We start from the raw sequence: 22,194 nt of genomic DNA on the forward strand, positions 1-22,194 counted from the left end.
GATAAACCGTGATCTATAAGTTGTAATGTGTAAACGATAAACTGAGGCATAATGTTGTTGAAATTGCACTTATTTTTATAAAGAAATACCGGGTTGTTTACAATGTTTTGTTAAAAGATAGTTCCTTAAATGTGAGCATTTCCAGAATGTACTTTTTGCACTAAAACAAGGGGGAAAAATTGGAGTTGCGGTTATTTATAGGTTACTATGCTGTGATTTTAGTGGTCCGATTCACTTGAGATCAAATTGGGCTGAATGTGGCCCCTGAACTAAAATGAGTTTGACACCCCAGATGTAGAGGGAAATAAGACTATCTAACTGAATGAATGAGAAAAGAGTCCTAATAGCAATTTCAAGGGTCACTGGATCATAAAAACTGCGTGAAATCTGAATTTTAGAATGTCTTATTGTCACTGCACAGCCTTGAGAAGCAGTCATACTGTATGAGCATGTGACAATTAAAAACTCTTGAGTCTTGGATAAAAGTTGAATGAGTTTCCCTCAAAAAATGAGGGAAAGTCCAATAGTCCAATGTCATGCATCATGTTGTAAAAAAGGCTCACACACAGTTAATCCTGATGTGGTTTAAGAATAGCTTGTGAAGGACAATGTGTTGACGGCTATTGAGGACCAAACATGAGATGGGACCCTCCTTTAAATAGCCCCTACAGGCTGCACAACAGGGGCGCTATTACCGGCATTCAATGACACAGTAACCTGCATTACCAGCCTCTATTGCAATGCGGCGGCGCTCCACAGACCTCTGCTGCTGCTGGATAAAGCTGGGCGCTATTCGGTCATGTGATTCCTGTTTTTTTTTTCCTCCTCTTTTTTTTCTCCCTCCTCCTTCGAAGTTGAAAGGCAGGAGTAGCGCGGTGGAGGGGGCCCAGCTCGGCTTCAGACTTGCCGTGGATGCAGCGATTTTTCGTCTCCCTCTTTTTTTTTTTACCCTCTTCTTCTTCACGTTATTACCGTTTTGTTTCTCGCTCCTGCGTGACATTTCCACTCCGTCGCGATGGCGGGGGCTATTATTGAGAATATGAGCACCAAAAAGTTGGTGATAGTGGGAGTTATTCTGCTTTTGTTCCAGGCGTTTGCCTTCATGGTGGGCGGTTTAATTGGTAAGTTATTTTTTCTTCTCTTTTCTTCTTCATCACTTTTTTTAAACATCTGCCGTTAGCTAACATTTCGTCTGTGCACGCGCGCGCCTGTAGAGGTTTAAACGTCCTTAAAAGCTGAAAAAAAACAGTTTCAAGTTGACTTCTTCGCTAAACACCTCAGTAAATGTTTGCATAAGGACAAAAGACGATGGCGGCCAACTTTTAGCTGTATTTTTGACTTGTTTGGGGCTTGAACGAACCGTGTTTTAACAGTGCTGCACCTCAGCTAAATCACAGCTTTGTGTCAAGGTGTTTGCAGCCTGCGTGCCTCAACGGTTGGTTTGTGTAGCTAAAAGCAACACAGGACAGCCTATTTAGAGCCATAATTTTTGATTTCCTTCACAGAAATACTGTAAAATCCGTCCAACATTTGTGATTTTTCACTTCTTTGATCCAAACTCGAATGTTCTTCCCCTTTCCCCCCTAATACCTCCTCCCATGTATATAATGTCTGTCTGCTGTGTGGGGCCCCAGGCAGCATCTCTACCTTCATTTCACTCCTTCCTCCCCCCTTCTTCTTCCTACTTCCTCCCACCCCATGTGTCTCCCCTTCTCCGCGAATCCCTGTCGCCCTCGCAGGCACAGCATTCATGTTCCTTCCCCCTTTAGTTTTCGTTTGCATTGAGACAGAAAGTGGTGTACGAAAACACACACAGCTGTCAAAGTTGCATTTTTTGCCTTGAGGTCTGTATAGGAGTTGCTGTCAAGTTTCTTCAAATCCACCCACACAGACACAGCGGATGGAGTCCGTGTGAAAGATGCCTCTCTGTGAGTCTGGAAACCATCCACCAGCCAGTCCCTCTGTGTCCCCGGCAGCCCCTCTTGCTCTCTACATGGCTGATAAATTAGCTTGTTTGGTTCGTTCCTGGCTGAGATGGTTTTAATGAAGCCAGATTCCTTTGTGTTTGCTCGGTGGCCGGGGGCGGCGGGGGTAATTGAGTAGAAAGGGGTTTTTCTCCCCTTGTTTCCCGACAAACCCGGGAACACGGCATGGGGTCAGCGGGCTGAGGGGATGGCCATTATTCTGGACACACTGTGGTGGAGGCTACTGGAGCCGGTGTGCCGCTGGACTCACAGGGTCACTTGATAATTGAACTCCAAGGGGTTCCAGATAATTCACTGCAGTGTGTCATCTTTGTTGATCTCTCTCTGTGTGCATATGTGTGCTTTATATTTCATTTTTACACAGCTATTAATACCCCTAAAGATGGTTGAGTTTTATGACTGTGACTGTGGCATCCGCCCTTTTGCGCTCTGTTGTTATGGGTGAACAGAAATGATAAGATGTTCAGATAAGTAACAGGATCATTCCATACAGGCACAAAATCTCTGATTCATGCGTATACGGTGTTCATTGACCTTTTGGAAATGCTGGAAAACCCAGTCTCCTCACGAGTTGGTGCTTGCTCATGTAGAAGCTGTGACAGTGATTACAGCTTCCAGTCGTCTTAGATATGTCACTAATCTTTTTCATAAGCTGCATCTGAAAACTCAGGCCTTTCATGTTTAACCCCAGTGAGTCGGTGCTTCCCGCTAGTACTCTCGACAGTGATTGCAGCTTATGGAGTTTTCTTAGAAACGTCACTAACAGCTTGACACATTCAGGATTTTCCCAAACAAATCGAAGCATCTGCATATTTGTCTTGAAGTCTCCGACATTTAGTTGGTTCTGCAAAACAAGGACTTGTTTTGAAGGCTTTTCAAAGCTGTTGTGCTGGAATGATTAGAGTCGTTGCCCTGCTCGCATAAACCATGATCCAAATAACAGAACCTTGGGACTCAGAAAGGGATCTTTTACACGACAGTGTGGGTTTCTGTGTTTTCAGCACAATAAGAATGGTGTATGATAGAGCTTTGAGTTGTGATGATGTTAGACAAAAGTTTTCATTCCTTCACCAAACAATATTTTGACCTAGAAGGGTTTATTTAACTCCCAGGTGCCTGTTTGTTCTATTGTACAGTTCACTGCCTGTCTGCTCAGTTTTGTAAGGAGTCAGATTGTGGGAATCGTCTGTGTGTTTTCATATTTTTTCACTTTGCCTGATCTGCACTTTTTGAAATGATCCATACTGATTTGTTTTGTTTAGTAGCTGCAAATAATAATTATTTTCATCAATTGATTGACTTCTGAGAAGCTTACATCATTTACTGTTTGCATCAAAATAAGAGAAAAATTATATATTTTGAAACTATTTATAGATAAATGTTTCCTTTGATGAGTTAATTGATTACTCAGCTAATGTTTCAGCCCTACTTTGCTTTCTCAGTCAGGTTATGTCCACACTCATACAAATTCATTAAAAAATATGATTTCCTTTGAGACAAGTGTTTTAGCACTTCAGAAATAATCTCTTTTTGCATTAACACACCTGAAAACTCAGTCACTCGACATGCAGGTGCAGGTGTAAACATGAAACAGAGTGTTAGTTGTGGAAAATACTACAGAGGACAAATTGCAATAGCAAAAAGTAAGACCAGAGATTTCCTTAACTGCACAACAGCTGCTAGCATAGACAAATAGGTAAGCACCACCTGTGATTGGATGTCAGTGTTGAGTTATCCACAAGTAACCAAAGCTTATGTCTTTGCTTTCTTTCGGAAAACATTCAGTGTATTAGGACCGTGACAAATCAGGGAGCAGCATGTGGTGATGGTTAAGACTAGTGGCTGGTGTTTCTGAATCTTTTCTCAATCTGTATTTTGCATTATCGTGAAATTTTAACTTTGGTGCAATCCATGACAGAAAAACTGAGGAAGCATCCAAGAAAAGTTTTTGATGATCCATATAAAAAAGAAACTTTGCATTCAGATGAAGAATTGCAGTCTAAATAAAGAACATGATCCACAGCGAGGCATATGTCATAAGCGCAAGTCAAGAGTGTTTGTTCAATTCCTCTCACTGCGAGGAGACAAATTTCTGCATAGCAAGTTTAATGAATCTCTCATGGATTGTGACATGAATGCTTTATAAAGTTTGCTAGGTTGCAATTTAGGTGTGGTTTTACTTGCAAAAAGCCCCCATGTTGTCCACTGTGCCCTTAAATTAACATGCTGATTGTCTGACACCATCTCTACTACATGAAAACGTTTGTCTTGAGGCTACACCTAAACTCGGAGGTCTCTCAGATGTCGTTCACATCAGACCTCTAGCTTTCACAACAGGAGACTAGTTTTTGTGTTCTCTTGATAATGGTGGGTCTTTTCTCAGGCATTGCTACACTCCTGTGAGTAGAGACTAAAAACACCAGTCTTGTCAAGCTCATGAATCTCAATACGTAAACAGTATAATTGGTGCCCGAGGACTTTCAGGAATTTCCCTCCCCATCACTTCAGAGAGAGAGCAAGCCCTGCTATGAGGCATTCTCTAAACAGTGTTAAAGTAATTGCTAAAGTGTTTGGACTGATTTGGCTGTTACCCAACCTGTTGCCTGTTCCTAATGGTTGCTAAGATATTAATATTGTCCGTGCACAGTGCTCATGTTTTATTTATTGATTTCTGTTCAAACTTTTTGTGTGATTTATTAATGTGAGGGTAAATTCAGCTTGGCAGGAGCTTGAGACATTTTGCTGCAGTATCTCACTATGACATCCAGTCTAACATCTGTCCCGGTTTGTATTTGTCTTACCAGCACCCAGCCCCACAACAGCGGTCCACTACTTGGCCACTAAGTGTGTGGACACAGTGAAACACCGACAAGACTCAAAGTGGTTTATGCCTTGGGGTCCTAACCAGTGTGAAAAGATCCGCTCCTTTGATGAGGCCATGGCGAAGAAGATTGAGGCTAACAACATTGTGTTTGCTGTCCACATTCCTCTGCCTAACAAGGAGATGAGCCCGTGGTTCCAGTTTATGCTGGTCATCCTGCAGTTTGACATCGCATTTAAGATGCACAACCAGATAGGTGAGAGTCAGTACTTTATTATGTATTTATAAAAATAAAAAAGGGGGGGGATGGGACAAAATGTCTCGTGTTTCTCCCCCAGGACACGGCAAAAAAATGTGACTAGATGGTAAGAATACCTCATGAGAACCAAAAGCCATTTGTGTGATAAAGCACAAGTAACAATAACTTTGTTATTCATATTTTCAAGTTAAGATGCCTGTTCTTCTGTGCTTGTGAAGATTTGTTTTGCATATGCAACACTTTTTTCTGTATGTGTTGAGCTGTGTCTATATTTTGTCTCTCTGGTATATCTTAGTTTCACAATCTGAAGAAAAATATTTGCAGAGACTATGTGTGACCAAGCAAGCCCTTATTCACATCTGTTGTCACCTTTAATCACTCACATCTTAAATTCAAGTGCAATTGTTCCAACATTGCTGGTAATACTTGTGAAAATCTTATATTACCTTCCTGGCAAGATGTTGTGCTTGAGTGTTAATTTGGATTCTTATTTCAGTCTATTCAGGTCAACGCTTGAGGAAATCACAGGAATGTGTCTTTCACAGTAGATTGGATTTCTGTTACACTGAAAGGCAGCAAACAATGATGGATGTCCTGCTGTTTGTTCTCTATAGCCACATAGGCCTTGGGGATTTAGCAGACGAGCTTGTCAGACACTGTTCAGACAGGTGTAAACAGAGAGGAGAGATCATCTGGTCCCACATTCACCCAGTGCCAAACAACACTGCTGTTTGAAATGTATCAGAGGATAGATCCATCTACAGCATCCCCAGTGTTTTAGAGGTGCAGGAGGACGAGGAGGCAGAACACTGGTGTCGCCAAGAAGACAGGGTTTGGTGTCTTGGCAGGGTGCTTGGGATCTTGAGAGAAAGGATTAGAGAGGATGATGAGAAAGTCTAATAAGTGATTGGAACCCTGGTGGAGCCTGGGCAAGAAGTTTAGACTCTCGATTACGTCTCTCATTTCAAGGATTAGAATGTATTGTTATGTAGCGTAATTTCAATTTGAGTGTTACAGCAAACTTCTGATGTTTCTACACTGACTTGTTCATCTGGATACACATCCATCTTAGGCCAATTTTCATAAACAGAAAAGTGATGGTTAGAGTATTGGTAATTATGTAGAGAACAAAGGGCCTAAAAGTTTGTGGTGTTATTTAATGTGACCCAACCTTTCTGGTCTGGCTTGTCCAAACAGTCATGGTACAATGGCAGTCTAGTCATCATCATCCTTTGCTTGGCCTCAATAGAAATGTGTCAGGCAGGCTGTTGGTTGTTTACTGCTTGGCTGTCTGACAGGCGAGTCAGTGATTTAGCCTAAACCACAGACAAATCTTTATTTTCCAGATGCGGTGGACTCATTTTGATCTTTCTTAGATATATGAGGTGCTGCACGAACAAGTGGATGCAGATGGAGCAAACGGCTCTAGATGCTGCATTTAGTAGAAATTGGGTAGTGTTAAAGCATGGTGATGTTCAATTTAAAACTTAGAGATTTTCAAAATTTTTTTAACCTATTAAATTACATTCCATTTCCACTAAAATGCAGTGTTCCTGCATTGTCACCTATTCTGTGTGCCCTGAGACAAGAAAGGCTGAAAAGAGAGCCAAAAAATGTGAAAGACCTTGGGCAACTCGTAACACATAGCATTTTATTTTGAAAAGCGTTATTTCTTTTACATTAAAGCATTTCAACAACATTTAGCTTTGATTTGCTTCTTTTTTAAAAACACAACTGGGTTCTCGTTGGTTTGTTTAATGCTAAATTCAGTCCAGCAGTACATAAAAAAACCTTAGTTTTGATTAATGTCCATATCTTGACAGTAAAGAAACAACTGTATTATGGTTGAGTTCTCATTTTTATTTTGGTAAAATACACAGATGTTCATATGAGTCTAACAGATCTGTTGCTGAATAACTGTCTAAGCCTTTGCCCTTTTTAAAAGAGCATTATGCAAAACATTTAGGTGCTCATTGTGCCAAATAGCTGAACTTTATTTTGTTAACTCGTTGCTCATTAAAATAGCTGATAACTAAACTTAAACAGATTTGGTAAAGATACAAAGTGTTTCAGATTACATAAAAGGATCTATTGTAAATACTAGATTCAGATTTAATGAAATGCTCATAAGCAACATCACAATGAAACAATGGAATCATGTCTTCAATGAAGAAAAAACAGCATGTTTTCTGCTTAAATCCAGGCTGGGTGCCAAAGGTGGACAGATTCTGCTCTGTAGCTGTAGAACAAATGAACGCAAGGACATCTCTTCCTTAGCTACCTTATCTGTGAAACAATGTTCGTCCCAGAGTAGAGCGTCGCCCTTATTAACCACTCCACCCACCTGCCCCACTCCACCTCAGCACCAAGCACCCCTTGGCCAGTGTCCAGCAATAACACAGCTGTTGAGGAGGCTTAGTTTCCGTGGCAATGGCCACTGGACTGAAGTGGAATGTTTGCATGAAGTGAGCTGACATTTTAGGGCGTCTGGCTCGACCAATGGCTGAGGAGAGGGCATTACAGAGACAGTCGGCTGCCAGTTCTCATCTGGTTCCCTCTCCCTTTCCTCTCTCTCTCTATTTTTTCCCTTTCTTACAGCACAGGCCACCGGGTTTCTTTCTCTCCATTCCAGCTTGTTTCATAACGGCACAAGAGGCACTTTGGAGAGCTGGAGGAGAGAACACTTGGCTTTGTAATGTGATCTAAAGATGCAGCTTTAATAGCTTGGCTTTGGATCTTTTTGTTCACTGGGCTGGGCTTATGGAGACCAGCTCAAGGTCTTGTTGAACTTTATGTCATGCAGGGAGAAACCTAGATTTGCCTCACAGACCAGGCTGAATAATTTAATATGTTTACGTATGGAGAAATAATCCTATTTCTCTGACCTTGAATACATTTTACTTTAGAATAAATCAACCATAGCCAGCCAAGCAAAAGAGGCTGTCTTATTTAATGAAGTGAATGATTGTTATGACAGACATCAGATTCAAATGCACAGTCTGTGATTTAAATGATCATGATGTGTAGCATCACATTCCACTTACTTTCTAAACATTGTATCATTGTAAAGTACATCAAAAAATGAAACTTGAGCCTGTCTATGCATTTAGAGATTGTAGTGGGGAATGTCAGTGCTAGCGGTGTTGTGACTTTGCTGGCCTTGTAGTGAAAAAGCCAGGGCTGTCTGTCACCAGGACTTAATTGTTTCTCATCATAGGATGTTAACAGGCTGCAGGGTTGTGCAGTGATGTGGTATAAAGCACATGAAAATACGGACATGCATGAATTCATTATTCAGTGCTTTTTGTGATTTAACCATTTGGAGAACACTTGTCTCCTTGTTTCAAGTACTATCTATTCTTAAGATGTATTAATTTTGGTGCAAATAAAGTTTGAATTGCGCAATAAAGAACATTTCAACACTCGCAACTAAATGTCTACAAAGTATTACACAATGCAAAAGTGAATTGTTGCTGTGATGGTTCTTCTATACAGAGGATGGAGCCATGGTCACCGTTGACGTGGGCCTGGCATACAGAGATGACACAATCAGTGAGTGGACGGAAATGGCTCATTCTTTTGAACAGAGGAGGCTCAGCTGCAGCTTTACTACTGCCAAGGTAAGGAAAAGAAACTCTTAGCTTGCTTTATTGACTTGGCACAGAGCGCCAGAGTCATGTCATGTCTGGGCTTGCCTCTGTTTCACAGCTTCAGTAACTCAATGCAGTGTCTCATGTAGCTTTTCTTTACTGCTCTGTCTGGAAAACGGAAGCTTAGGAGTTCATTGCTAGAGTTGTTTTCCATATCCTGTGACAAATCTCCATCCACTACAGCACTTAGTATAAGAAAGTTAAATGACTGAAATGACAGTGCAGGTGTTTGTGTTATGACAACTTGTTTTTCTCATACTCACCACCCTCCCCCATTCTAGAGCAATTTTATTCAGCTCAATAGCTGTAATCTCTTCTGTCCAAAACCTACTCCTGTGGTTATTATACTACATGTCTGACCTAGCTGCAACGCCTCTACTTCCTGATGGACTCACTTTCTCTGATTAATGACATTTGGCTTGTGATCGTCTAGAGATAATGGAAAATGGTTTTCTTTTGTTATTAATGACTCCTAAAAACATGCAGACAAGTGTAAAATTATAGGAAAACCCAGCATAAAGTGTCTTCAGTGTGCCTTTACATTGATTCTCCACATCCCTTGAACTCTACTAGAGGGATAGACACCATTCTTTCAAAAGATATTCCCTAAATTGGTGTTTTGATGATGGTGGTTGAGAGCATTGTCTAACACATTGGCCCAAACTTTCTCTTAAGTGTTCAACTTGGTTGGGATCTGGTGCCTACAAAGGACATAACATAGGATTCTTACAAAACCATTGAAGTGAGCCCTCATGCCCTATGAATGGAGAGATTGTTATCCTAGAAGAGACCACTCCTATCAGGGTAGAAGTGTTTCATCATAGGAACAAGTGGACCCAAATCTTGTCAGCAAATTGCCCCCCACAACATAACGGAGCCCCTGGATCCCATCACTGTAGAGGTCAAATGAATGAACCAATTTTTAGTTGTTGGTATTTTTGCAAATGTCCGTGAGCTTTTGAATGAAGTTTTCTCACCACCTAAAAATGTTTGCTTCACTTGAGGTTTTTTTATAACATTAGTTACTAATTTGCATGGCTTTACAGATTTATTGCTATACCAGTCTAACATGTTATTTGTCAGTTTCCTGTGAGGGTTACATCTTGTCAACTTGCACAATAAAAATAGATAAGCATAATTATGTGATAAATACAATGTTTAATGTAGTATCTGAATGAATCTATGTAATCAGAGTCCTCTGTCATCATAATTCTTGCCCTGAAAGCGCTCATTGTTGCGATATCAAATCTCGACAAAAAGTCTGTGTCTCCAGCCTTGCTGAGACTAAACAAGTTTGTGAGCCGTCCCAATATTATTATTACCAGCAATTTAAGAAGACATTATGATCAGTTTATTGTGTTTTAACCTGTAACTGTGTGCTCCGGTGTTTTGTCTAGACCTATGAGAATGAGGGCCGCTTCTATGAGTGTGACCTGCTGCCGTTTATGGAGGTGGGGAGCGTTGCCCATAAATACTATCTTCTCAACATCCGTCTGCCTGTGAATGACCGCAAGAAAGTCAACGTGGGGATTGGAGAAATCAAAGACATTCGCCTTGTTGTAAGTTGTGTGGTGGCACTGTTGGGTAACGCTGAGAGTGAAACATTTGGCTGTTGAGTGATATGGCATTAGTGTTACCACGTATTTGCCAAAATAAAAAAATTATACTCATTGTTTGTTTCCTCCCATCCCTCGCCCCCAAAGGGCATCCACCAGAATGGAGGCTTCACCAAAGTGTGGTTTGCCATGAAGACATTCCTCACACCCAGCATCCTCATCATCATGATCTGGTACTGGAGACGCATCACTCTCATGAGCAGACCTCCTGTCCTCCTGGAAAAGTAAGGCCTCATCATTAGTGGTGCTTCTTAAACAGTTTTAATTTTTCCGTTATAATTCCAGTCATTATCAGATGACTATTGTTGAACTGAGGGTGGCTCAGCTGTAATGAAGGACAGCAGTAGTGCAAATATAAGTCAGTGGCACTGCTTTAGTACATCTACGGGGTGAAAGCACATATTAACTATAGATGAAATGTACAAGTAGGTCATGCTGACTGTGTGCAGTATAGATCAGAGTGCATTGTTCATCAAGCGTCTGAAGAGGAATATTATTCAGGATCATCAGCAAGTCAAACTCAGGTTTGTAGCTGCCATGTTAAAGATCTTGGTATATGGAAACAAATCTGAGACATAAAATGAGAATCTCAGTCTCTGATTTCAAAGAAAAGAAACTGCTCCTTGTCAGATTTAGTAGGACAAGAGGCTTAATAGGAGAAAAGGTATTTGTTATTTCTGCTTTTAGTTTAGAAAAAAAGACTCAAGTCATGAGACATTTATATTAATTCCTGAACCCGTCTATGGAAATTCGAACCCAAATGCATGCAGTTGTGCTTGAAGCAGACAGTTTGAATTCCATGCTGTGAAAAGTTGAAGCTAGGCTCTGAGCCCAGTGTTTGTCTAACCCCCTGCTGTGCTGGGAAGACAGATCAGTAAGAGGCAGCGTTCTGCGCCACAGGAAGCGCCTGGCGAAGCGTGAAACATGTTACAAAATCTGCAAGCTAGCACTCAGCTGACACATGCTGCACACACGCATTTAGGACAGAAACACACCAGCTAGCAAGACACCACATGCACACAGACACACACAGCGTCTCCCTCCTTCCCTCTGTCTTTTCCAGCTCAAGGCTCTTATTCCCATATGACCACCAGGCTCTCAGGAAGTGTGACTCGTACCCTATTTGTGGACAGTGAATGATTTTTTCATGCTGTAAAAGCTTTACTAGAGTCTCCTGTCATGCTCGCTCGCAGAGGTGTCAGAATGGTAAACCTCAGGCTTCCTCTACACTTTGAGGATAGATGTGGTAGAGAACTCTCATTGTGGAAAATGGCTCAGGATGGTATAATTCATAAAAACAAGAATCTGAGTTATTAGACACCCACCTTCCTTATCTTGTGACAATAGAAACATTAAAACTGTTGAAATGTCAGACTGATAACTGCTCATGAATGCATCTCACCCAAATGGAACGCAAACATCATTCATGTTACTACCGTAGTTACACGTGGTCCTTGCCTGTTATGTTACAGTGTTCAGTGAAATGGGTCTATGTGGGACCTCTACCACATTAACTTCATAGATTTTGCACCAAACATTCATGCAGATATTTGCAGATCTCGGCTTTCCTCTCTGTGTTGATGTTGCTCAGGACACATTCCCTGCATACCAGTCAAATGTGGTTTCACTCTGTTCGCTCTGCAGAACAATGCAGTTTGAGGTGTCTGGCGTAGATTTGCTTAGAACCAGTATCAGATTACTTGTGTTGCCCACAGTGTTTGCAGTAAATATTTGTACCCACATGTTTTAGGTTCACCTTTATCTTCTGCTTTTTTCACATCTCTCTCTCTGACACACACACAGATTTTAGCTCTGTTTTGCCCTCTTTACCATCTATTTACAATCATCCTTTTATCCACTAGTGGCATGTAGGGACCTGCTGCAGTCGCAACGAAGGCTCTCTTTTCTAATTATTGTTAGTTCACTGACCATTACAGTATTTTTTTTCTAAATATCTGGCTTTCATAGTTGAGAGAGGTTTTCTGTAATAATGTGGTTACTTTGAAAGGTAGGTGAATTATTCAGAATTGGATAGGTCAGACTTGTGTGGGGACATACTGTGCTTGTAGCGAATAATCTAATCAATAATGTCGTTAGATCTAATAAGGCTGCTTCAGTAAACAAAGATTAACCTTGCCCTACCACATCGATTGCCTCTCCGTAAAGATGTATTCTAAAGCTCATCTCTACATTGTACAGTGCTCTCTTGTATTATGAAAGTTGAAACATCTTGAACATTAACAAAAAGTAGGGGAAAGAAGCTGGAATGGGACTTTCTGAGGAGGCTTTGGGGAGGATTTTTTGCAGCTTTCAGTGGTGCTCCATGGATTAGAGACAGCACTGTTGGTGGAAATACACTGGAAAAGATATTTCATGATATTTCACCAGGAAAGATACAAGACGAAGATGCTGATTTGCCAGAGACAGTGTGACTCAATAGGGACAAGTGACTTTCTCAGTCTGGGATTGTCCCAAACTAAGCTTATATTGGAATTACAGTCACAGAACATTAGGCACCGTATTCAAGCCTCAAATACCTCTTTGAGACCCTTCATCTGGGCTGTGTTTTGGTTGGGAAGCTGAGGAGGGATATAAACCAGCTGCAGTGGCTTTTGGCTGCAAGTAATAAAATCAGCCACTAGAAAGTCACATCTTGTGCAACCTAAATTGGAAGACTGTTATGGTTTAATTTTTGAAATAGTGAAAATAAAAAGCTGACGTTTTCTTTGAAGATTCAAAAAGACAATTGTGGATCAAATATATCATATTCATAACCCCAGTGTTAACAGGTTTTGCATGACTTAACCCTCGTTTCCTCACCCTCCATGATGGCAATACCAGAAGTGTGAGTTCTCTCGGTTCTACTGTATAGTTTAATGAGTATAGGATGAGCATATTTATGAAAAGTAAACAGAAAAATTACTGACCACCTTAAGTAGAATGACCCATCAGTACAGTAGATAAGAAATTAATACACCCCTGTGTATCAAATACATCTCAAATGTTTCAAAATTTTACCTTGCACCAATTGCTTTGCTGTAGGTATTTGCTCTTATATAAAATTGTAAACTAACAGTTTAGAGTCACTAAATTAGCAATACAGGTCCCACAGCAGGAATTTAGCACAACAGAAGTAAGTTCAGTGTTCACAGTTTTGAGCAAGGTTATTTTTTTCTTTTGTTGGGAACATTGGGAATATTATATATATAGTATAAATATTCAAGATTATTCCAGTCCTGCTGTTTACACCCTTGAAATCTAAACTGACAATTTTTTCCCATCTCAGAGTAATCTTGGCTCTGGGCATCTCTATGACATTCATCAACATCCCAGTAGAGTGGTTCTCTGTCGGCTTCAACTGGACCTGGATGCTGCTTTTTGGAGACATCAGGCAGGGCATCTTCTACTCCATGCTGCTCTCCTTCTGGATCATCTTCTGTGGAGAGCACCTCATGGTACTGTACTCGGCGAAATTTCAATTAATCTCTGGCATGTTTTGTGTTTTTCCTACTGAACCGCTGGCTTGCTTGCCAACTGTGATCTCACAGCCGTTTAGCTGTAAAGGTATTTCAAGTCTTGTCACAGCCATCCTGGGATGATTTTATGGCGTTGAAATAAGATTAACTGTGTTTCAGATGCATTTTAGAGTGAGTGCTTGCTTGGAGGAATGCTTAAGTGGCTGTGCTTCTGTTCCCGTTTCGTCAATCCAGACTAACGTGAAAAATAACGCAGAGCGTCACCATGTTGGCCATGCACTCAACTGAAAGTGTCTGGATTTTTATGTTTTGTCTTTAAGTCTTCTAACATAACACTGCGAAAACAAGAACTGCAGCATTTTATTAGGATAAGGGTGTATTTTTACATACACTTTGCATCTTAATACTCATTGATCTGCAGTTGTCTCCAGTTCCTTTAACGCTTTTTGCTCCTGTCACATTTTTCTGCAACGTGGGCTAATTTTTCACTGCAGTCTAAAGTCCTGCGCATCTATGGAAACACCACAACTATGGCTAGAGTTCTAAACAGAGAATTTGAATTTTCAGGTAGAGATGCAGAACACGTGTCATACAACTGCCATCTTCAGCGTTACAGAATTCTCCTATAGATTTCTGTTCAGGATTCTTTAAGCAGAGATTCTCTCTGGTGGCACTTTCAGCTGTATATTTGTTACGTTTTGTTTTCAAAAACATAAATATGCTTTTGCCACTTGTCTTTGCTTTTGGCCTCCTTCTGCACTTTTTGTGACTAAGTGTTCTCTAATAGTTTACTATACTGATGCGACTGCCTGTCAAACAGATTTGCCCATATTCTAGTTTAAATAATAGTTAAAAAGTCAGTTGTGTCATGAATAAAGTTAAAACCTACAAATCAAACCGTAACATTAGATTCTTTATGGAAAAAGGTTTTGCCCATCTTACCTCGTTGTCATTTTTGTCCAGGAAACACAGTTCTTTGAAGCAGAGGTTCTGGGCAGAGGAGAACTGAAGATGTGTGAGCTCTGTCTACCAGCCATCAAAATCTTCCCTCAACTTGACCTTCCTACAAAAAAATTGCAGGTCATTCTTAACTGTAATTTAGCTTGGTTTGGGGCAGTCATGGAGGCTTTTTTTCTTGCTGAGCACAGGGACAGTTGACTTGAAGATCTCTAGGATGAACTCCATGTCTGCCTCAGACAGAGTGATCGTGTCTTTACACTTCAGCTCTCTGCAGCGTATTCTGAACATTAGGCTTCTCTCTTGCTGGCTGGCTGGCTTTCCTCTATTGCTTATGCGAAGAGGGTTTCATTTGCTTCTGAGCTTCAGTCAAAGTAGCACATTTAGGTTTATGCAACGATGTTGCATTAATACCTTGATATGTTCTTTCATCATCTATTCCTAAGCCTGATTGCTTGTTCTCAAGGCTCAGTACACATTTCTAGAGAATCTCCTCTGTATGCCTCATTGTACACTCTTGTTTGCAGCACCTGACTTTCGATCACTCAGTTTTTATATATTAATGAAATGTAATGTTTGCGACTATGGACATTACATGATGTAGTGTTCTAGTCAGTTTTGCATGACGTTCATCAATGCTTGATCACAGCCAATTTAAATATTAGTATTTAATTTCTGTCTTTGTCCTCTCATATACCGGGGAGATGTAATTTTTTTTAGTTTTCAATTTTCCAAATAGTTTCCTAGTTTAAAATTGATTTGGTTTTGAGAATTAATAGAAGGGAGTAGCATATAATTACCGTCTCTGGATGGATTGGAAATGGTACATTGTAAACATGTGATACAAATATTGTACAGTTTTTTCCAGGATACCTCAGGTGTGTGTATTTTTGTGCAAACTACCTGCCTGAAATGTTGGAGCAGAACTCCAATTTGTGCACCATAATCAAAACATTGTACATGGTCACAAATCTGTTACATTCAATACAAGCAGATCAAGGCTTTGAGTAGGTGAGTTGTCATTTGTTGGAGGTGCTGGTAAGTAAACCACAGAAGACTGTCACAGTACAGTGTCTTGGGTATTCAGCCCCTTTTGAACTTTATCATGTTTTTGGTTTGCAGCTTTGAATCACTGCAATAAGGGTTTTTGTGACTGATCAGCTGAAAGATTTCTAGACAGTTCATTGTACATTGATCTAACATACCTTTTTCACAGCAGGTGTTTTGAATTGTCACAGCGCAAAAAGATGATCAGCTGTAACATTAATCAGTGAATGTAATAACATTAATGATGACTGTGATGGCTTAATGTTGCAGAATGTTTTTAAAAATGCCATTGCAGGAAAAGGGCAGGTGCATCTGTGTGTATTAGCTTTGCACATCTGGACGGTGCAGTTTTCCTGCATGTTTGAGTGCTAGACTTCATAAGCTGTCAAGCTGCTGTGAACAGTAAACAGGGCTGCACCTGTCACAACTTCTGGATTGTATTGAGCATTGACTGCCGTCACTACTGCGAGACATTGATATTGTCATCCTAAAAGTGATTCCTGTCGCAGGCTATATCATGATGGGTTTTATATTTAGGTTCAGTCATTCTTGTTAAGCTCCACAAGCCTTCTAGAGTGAATATCTCAGCAGCAGGATGCTTTGATCACAACCCTGCTTTGTGGGCTTCCGGTGTTTTCATCTCATCTGGCTATTGAACTTTCTTCCACATAGTTGTAGTACGTAGTTGTGGAGGCAGTTTTTTTTTTTTCAACACTTAGTTTGTGTGAAACAGCAGACATCTTTTTCCCATCTTGAACTCTAGTAGACTTGTAACTCTGGCCATCTTAGTGGCTGCCTCAACCTTTGCCCTTCTTGCTGGCACTATGATGACTTTGATGGCCCGCTTGAAATTAATATGGAACACCTCTCCCGTATTCTTTCTTTCTTTATTTATTTTGACATAATTTCTTTTAAACAAATGACTGTAATCCTAATCATATCTGTGTGTTTCATTAATTTGAAAAATTTTCTTTGACAGGAAATTGACTAACCAGCAGCAGATACCTATGTAGTTAACCTAACATCATTTGTTTCACCTTAACCACACACAGGTGATGTCAGTTTAATACGCTATGAAACTCTGAGTTACATTTACAGCAGCTGACGGAACCAACAAATGATTAAACTGTCATTTTATGTTTTGTGTCACTTTTATCATACCAATGTATACTGTACATCTGCTTTATTTTAAAGTTTTAAACAAAGCGTGAAAAGTCCAAGGGGCTGAATACTGTTCATGGGCACTATACATCTTGAGGATTATTGTCATTCTTCCAGCACTGAAGCAGAGGGTAAAGAGGCAGACACACCTTTTTTTAAGGTTTTCAGTGGATCATACAGTTGTGACAGAAGTTGTATTCATATTGTTTCTTGCAAATTCCACTGATTGATACAAGCTCTGCATTTTTGATTTAGCTAATGAGGTCTTAACAAATTGAGAATACACTTAAAGTAGGTCCTACAGGGTTTTTTTTCCACCAGCCTTGGAACTTTCCAACTTGGAAAAAGATATCAGTTTTACTTATAGCATGACCATGACTGAAACAGACTGTATGTAATCTAAGAAGTGTAAAACCATATGTTCAATCTTTAAGTCTGTTTTGTGCTCATTTCTCAGGACCAGACGGAGAGGAATCGTTTCTCAGTTTACTGGAAGCAGGTTGGACCTATTGTGTTTGGCTCCTTCTGTCTCTTCATCTTTGACATGTGCGAGAGGTGAGAAGCTTTTTTTTCTTCACCATTAAGAACAAGAGATTTGTTTTAGAAACGGTAATAAATTAAACTATAGATCTTGTGAAGCCTGTATTATTTCATTTCAGTCTTTATACCTTACACTACCTTTACTTGCTGTGTGTGTTATCAGCCAAGTGGTGTGATTTTCTGTCAAATTCAACTTTGTTTTTCATCGTCCTCTCTTTTCTGTCACTAGAGGTGTCCAGCTTACAAACCCCTTCTACAGCATCTGGGCGTCTGATGTGGGAACAGAGCTGGCTGTATCCTTTTCTTAAAACAACATTTAACCTACAGCATGAGGAAAACAGTTCGTCTGGTCAAATATCAAACAGACATGATGATGCTAATGGCACAGATAGATGGACCCTGTGGGAGTGTAAATGGCCAGAGCATGTCTTTCACTTTAGCAGCCAATAAACATGTTTATGGTGGCTTTTCTGCTCCAGTTGCAGTTGTTGGAACAAATTCATTTCTTCAGTAACACTGTGCCAACTGCCAAACTGTTCTGTTTTTCTTGGCTTCGGCATGAGTAGGAAACTGGAATCTCCAGACTAATATGGTGACAAATTATTCAGTGATGCCATATGTGAAAGCATTGCCTGGGGATGATGTGTTTCCATGTGTGTATCTGTTTTTGCCCTGCGTACTGATCCGAATGATGTAAAATTCATCAGCACACCAAACAGCCAAGTGTTCCTGTTATATAGTTTTTTGTCACCTTTTTGCTCGCCTCCTGCCGTGTACCAAAAGATTCATGAAAAGTGATCTTTAAGGTCCACCACTGATCTGTTTCTCTGATCTGTTTTAGCAGTACCTTCTGTTGAGGGTTTGTAAATGAGACACACAATCGTACAAAGCACTAAACAGCAGTTTTTTGTTACTGTTTTTATTTATAGTTTAATAAATATGGACTTCAGCTTATAACTTTAAGCTTATCAAACCTTCATATCTTAATATCTCATTAATTCCTTGACTGGTGTTTGCTCAGATGGCATTCATAATTGTGGCAGGGATCTGTGCCTGTCTCTATTTCCTCTTTCTCTGCTTCATGGTTTTTCAGGTCTTCCGCAACATCAGTGGTAAGAGGACGTCCCTGCCTGCCATGTCAAAGGCCAGACGCCTGCACTATGAGGTCTGTGAGACTGAATTAATCTGTCACTGATATGTTTTCATATCCAAGTTGTTCATTATCGCTTAGACAAAACAACAGTGTGTGCAGTACAAAGGCCCTGCTCTGAAACAGTGTGCCTTAATGAGCTGTTTGTTACTCAGTGATCCTTTTTATTTCCCTTTAGGGTCTAATTTTCAGGTTCAAATTCCTCATGCTGGTCACTTTGACCTGTGCTGCTATGACTGTCATCTTCTTCATCATTAGTCAGGTGAGTCTCACTCATTATGAGATTTATATCTGCTGATGTGATGAGAGTTGACCCTCTGAATAATGACAAGTTATGCAATAATGTGTGGCTTTAAAAAAAAAAAAATCACTGACTTTAACAGCTGTTTTGCTAAATTTGCTGTCCAACAACATACACACTGCCTCCCACACAGATCTTCCCCCAAAAGAAAAACAATAATCTAAAACATATGTTTGCCTTTTGTCTGTGGTCAGGTGAATGAGGGTCACTGGCACTGGGGAGAGCACACAGTTCAGGTGAACAGCGCCTTCTTCACCGGAATCTACGGCATGTGGAATCTGTACGTCTTTGCCATCATGTTCCTCTATGCACCGTCGCACAAACGCTATGGAGATGAACAGTCAAGTGGTCAGTGCATCACTGGTAACTACATTTTCCTTTTACGAACTTCAAAATAAATCAGAGAGTTAGAGCACATGTGCCAAGAGAGGTTTACTACGAAGCAAGCTTGACGTAGCCAGGCCTTCTTTGCATAAGATGGCTCAACAAGACCTAAAACTCCACTCAGATAGTGAGTATCATGACAGTATTCTCTGTGATTATTGACATTAGACTAAACAATTTTCTAATTTGTGTTCTATTAGCTGCAATACCAGCCGTTCAGAACAGATTTGGTAGCCAGTCAGGGCCGAACATGAAAACATATTTATGTATTTTCTGGCATGCATTCTGTTTGTGCTTTTGTACCTGCACAGCTTTGCTCAGTGACATTACTAAAATACAGTTGGACAGGTTTGCAGACGTGACTTATTCCTTCAGCTGACAATATGGATATCTGATTCAGTGACTATCTCCTCATGATCTGCTAGATGTCCAATCTGGGTGTGAACTGAAAAACACAGTCCTGACTATGTAAATGGGTAAAAAAAAAAAAATGGCTTGGACTGATCCACATGCCACTAATCGAGCATGTTTGTGCATGTTTGTGCTTATGGGGAAAAGAGGCAATTGGAGTGAGGATGGTAAATCTAGCACATGGTAACTATTTAAATATGCTCGCTAGCTCTCCAGAATCACAAACTATACCTTTGCTAATTATCGGTTAATTTGTGTGATTTACTTCTAGGCTCAGTTCCAGCTGAACACCAACAGCATTATCTCCTTGTTGTATTCAGTTAATAAACTGGTTAAATTTGATTAGTATTCCCAGCAGCTCTCACTTCATTCTGATGGAGAGCAAGTGTCTGTCCTCTGCTATACAGCTGCCTATTTATCCAGTTTGTTTTTGGAGGGAGGAGGGTGATTGAAAAAGGACCCAGGTTCCCAGGGGAAAGAAGGGTCTCTTTGGACTGAGAGGGTGATTCTAATGGACACCAGGCTTCCTTCCAGGCAGAAAGGAAGGGAACAGTGAAGAGAGAGGGGGTGGGGACGAGAGCGAGGAAGTAATGAAAACCATCCATCCATCTCCTGACGTCAGTGACATGGGGGAGAGAAAAAGAGGGTTTGAAGTTGGTGAAGTTTTGCCTGCAGTCAAGCAGTCTCATGGGAGGAACAACTCGCTCCAAGTTCCAGTCTCTGTAGTGATTTACTATTTCAACTCTTGAGTTTCACTTCTGTTGTGAGCCAGCTCAGAATGTTTATGGTGATGAAATTCAGTTAAAGCAACGCAATGTGGGAACTGTTGTAATGGAGAAATGGGCTGCAACACAACAAAATGTACGCTCTTGATTATTATTGTACATTTTGTTCTTGATGATTTGTTTTAATTTGATGTCATGTCCGTCGTGTTCCCTGCCTCTTGTCCAATTTCAGCTGGGACAGATTCCAACCCTCTATAGAATAAAGCAGAAAAAGTTAATTGATAAGTGGGTGGTGTCTTATTTACGTGTGCAGGTGATGCCGGAGCAAACAGTGGAGAAGACATCCAGCTGACCACCACTATCACCCATGTTGACGGTCCCACTGAGATCTACAAGATGTCTGGCAAAGAGGCACAGGAATAGATTCCACACTGTTACTGAGACTCCCATCTACTGCTCCAATGATATACAGTGTATCTACTCAAACAGGTTCCTCTCTGCATATCCCCTGGCCCTAAAACGGCATTCAATTAGCATGTAACTACCAGTCCCACAGTTGCTGCCCTGTTTCTAGCACCTGAGCTTGTTTACATGCCACCCTGTTCCCAAAGTCCCTATTGTGTTTGTTAGAATCTCAACACTCCTATCAGTCCTTTTCATTTCACTGAGGAATTTCTTCTTACATTTCATACTTTACGTAAGCCCAGTTGTGTTTGTAAATGTTGCACAACGCCTTTCACACCATGTCAGGTACTGAAAAGCTGCTTTATTGAGAAATTCAAGTGTAAAGAAAATCATTTTTTGGTGGTCAAGCAGTTGCAGTCACACTCCTGCTCTGAAGTATAGTGCTTTCATTGTGTCATTGGTAAAACCTGAGCTGATGAAGATGAACCGCAAGATGTTTTAACCATTCGGTTTGATATTTTTTGCTTTATTACGTTATATACTCATTCAAGGCCTTAGAACCTGTCATACATACATATTTCATAAAAAGTAGATCATGTGGAATACTGCTGTCGCTCTTAGTCATCTTTTTTTATATCACTGGGGAAAATGTACAGACCACATAGCCACTTTGGGGAAATGCATACTTTACGTTCATCATGTTACAATGTAGATATCTATTTTTTATAAAGTGCTTATTTTCAACTTCACAAAATATATGCAACAAGCTTTATCAATATTTTTGAAGTTGACTGTAGCCTATTACACATGGTTCTTTTTTTGTTTTGCTTTTTAAGCTAATTTAAATAAAAAACTTTTACTTAATCTGCATGTGTATTGTCATGCTTTTTGCTCTGAAAAAAAGACCTAGAGTGATATTTTATATGCCAAAGTTTATTTTTTGGGTTTATTCAGTAGTAATATAAAGAAAAATGTCATCACGGAAGTGTAATGTCACTGCAACATAGTGTGTTTGTACTTCTTACTAAGCATAGACGCTTGTGACCCTCTTTTTACTGGGCTGAACTGAGTTTTATTACTTTACTACAGATGAATCACCTCAGCTTTAACAAGTTAACAAGTTGTTAAAAAAAATAAAATCACCTGAATGAGGTGCAACATGTAACCCTGAATGTAAGCATATTTTGAAGTAGGGAGAGTGCGCCTCTGCAAGGCTGGTAACAGAACAGCAAACCTGCTGTTTCCTCTTATATCTGTCAAGTTAGCCAAAGAAAGTTGGTGCACCACAGGAAGTTGTGTTTTTGTA

At 40.3% G+C, this 22,194-nt stretch overlaps 1 protein-coding gene across 4 annotated transcripts; it reads left to right on the forward strand.

The window, feature by feature from the left end:
* The first annotated feature begins 849 nt into the window (after positions 1–849).
* On the forward strand, positions 850–21,752 carry wls (Wnt ligand secretion mediator). Of its 4 annotated transcripts, none has more exons than XM_023282085.3 (13): positions 850–1,121; positions 4,790–5,062; positions 8,561–8,685; positions 10,113–10,274; positions 10,419–10,555; positions 13,618–13,786; positions 14,771–14,887; positions 17,430–17,527; positions 17,742–17,805; positions 18,534–18,677; positions 18,841–18,924; positions 19,158–19,311; positions 20,797–21,752. In XM_023282085.3, exons 1-13 carry the CDS (start codon positions 1,016–1,018, stop codon positions 20,904–20,906), a joined length of 1,743 nt encoding a protein of 580 aa, XP_023137853.1. In that variant the 5' UTR covers positions 850–1,015; the 3' UTR covers positions 20,907–21,752. The 4 variants fall into 4 exon arrangements, with proteins under 4 accessions (XP_023137853.1, XP_023137870.1, XP_023137845.1 ...); XM_023282077.3 differs by having other exon boundaries at positions 852–1,121; positions 19,158–19,326; XM_023282102.3 differs by lacking the exon at positions 14,771–14,887 and having other exon boundaries at positions 851–1,121.
* Positions 21,753–22,194: the final 442 nt, after the last annotated feature.

Source organism: Amphiprion ocellaris, chromosome 10, assembly GCF_022539595.1.
Source record: "Amphiprion ocellaris isolate individual 3 ecotype Okinawa chromosome 10, ASM2253959v1, whole genome shotgun sequence".
In the NCBI taxonomy this organism is placed as follows: Eukaryota; Metazoa; Chordata; class Actinopteri; family Pomacentridae; genus Amphiprion; species Amphiprion ocellaris.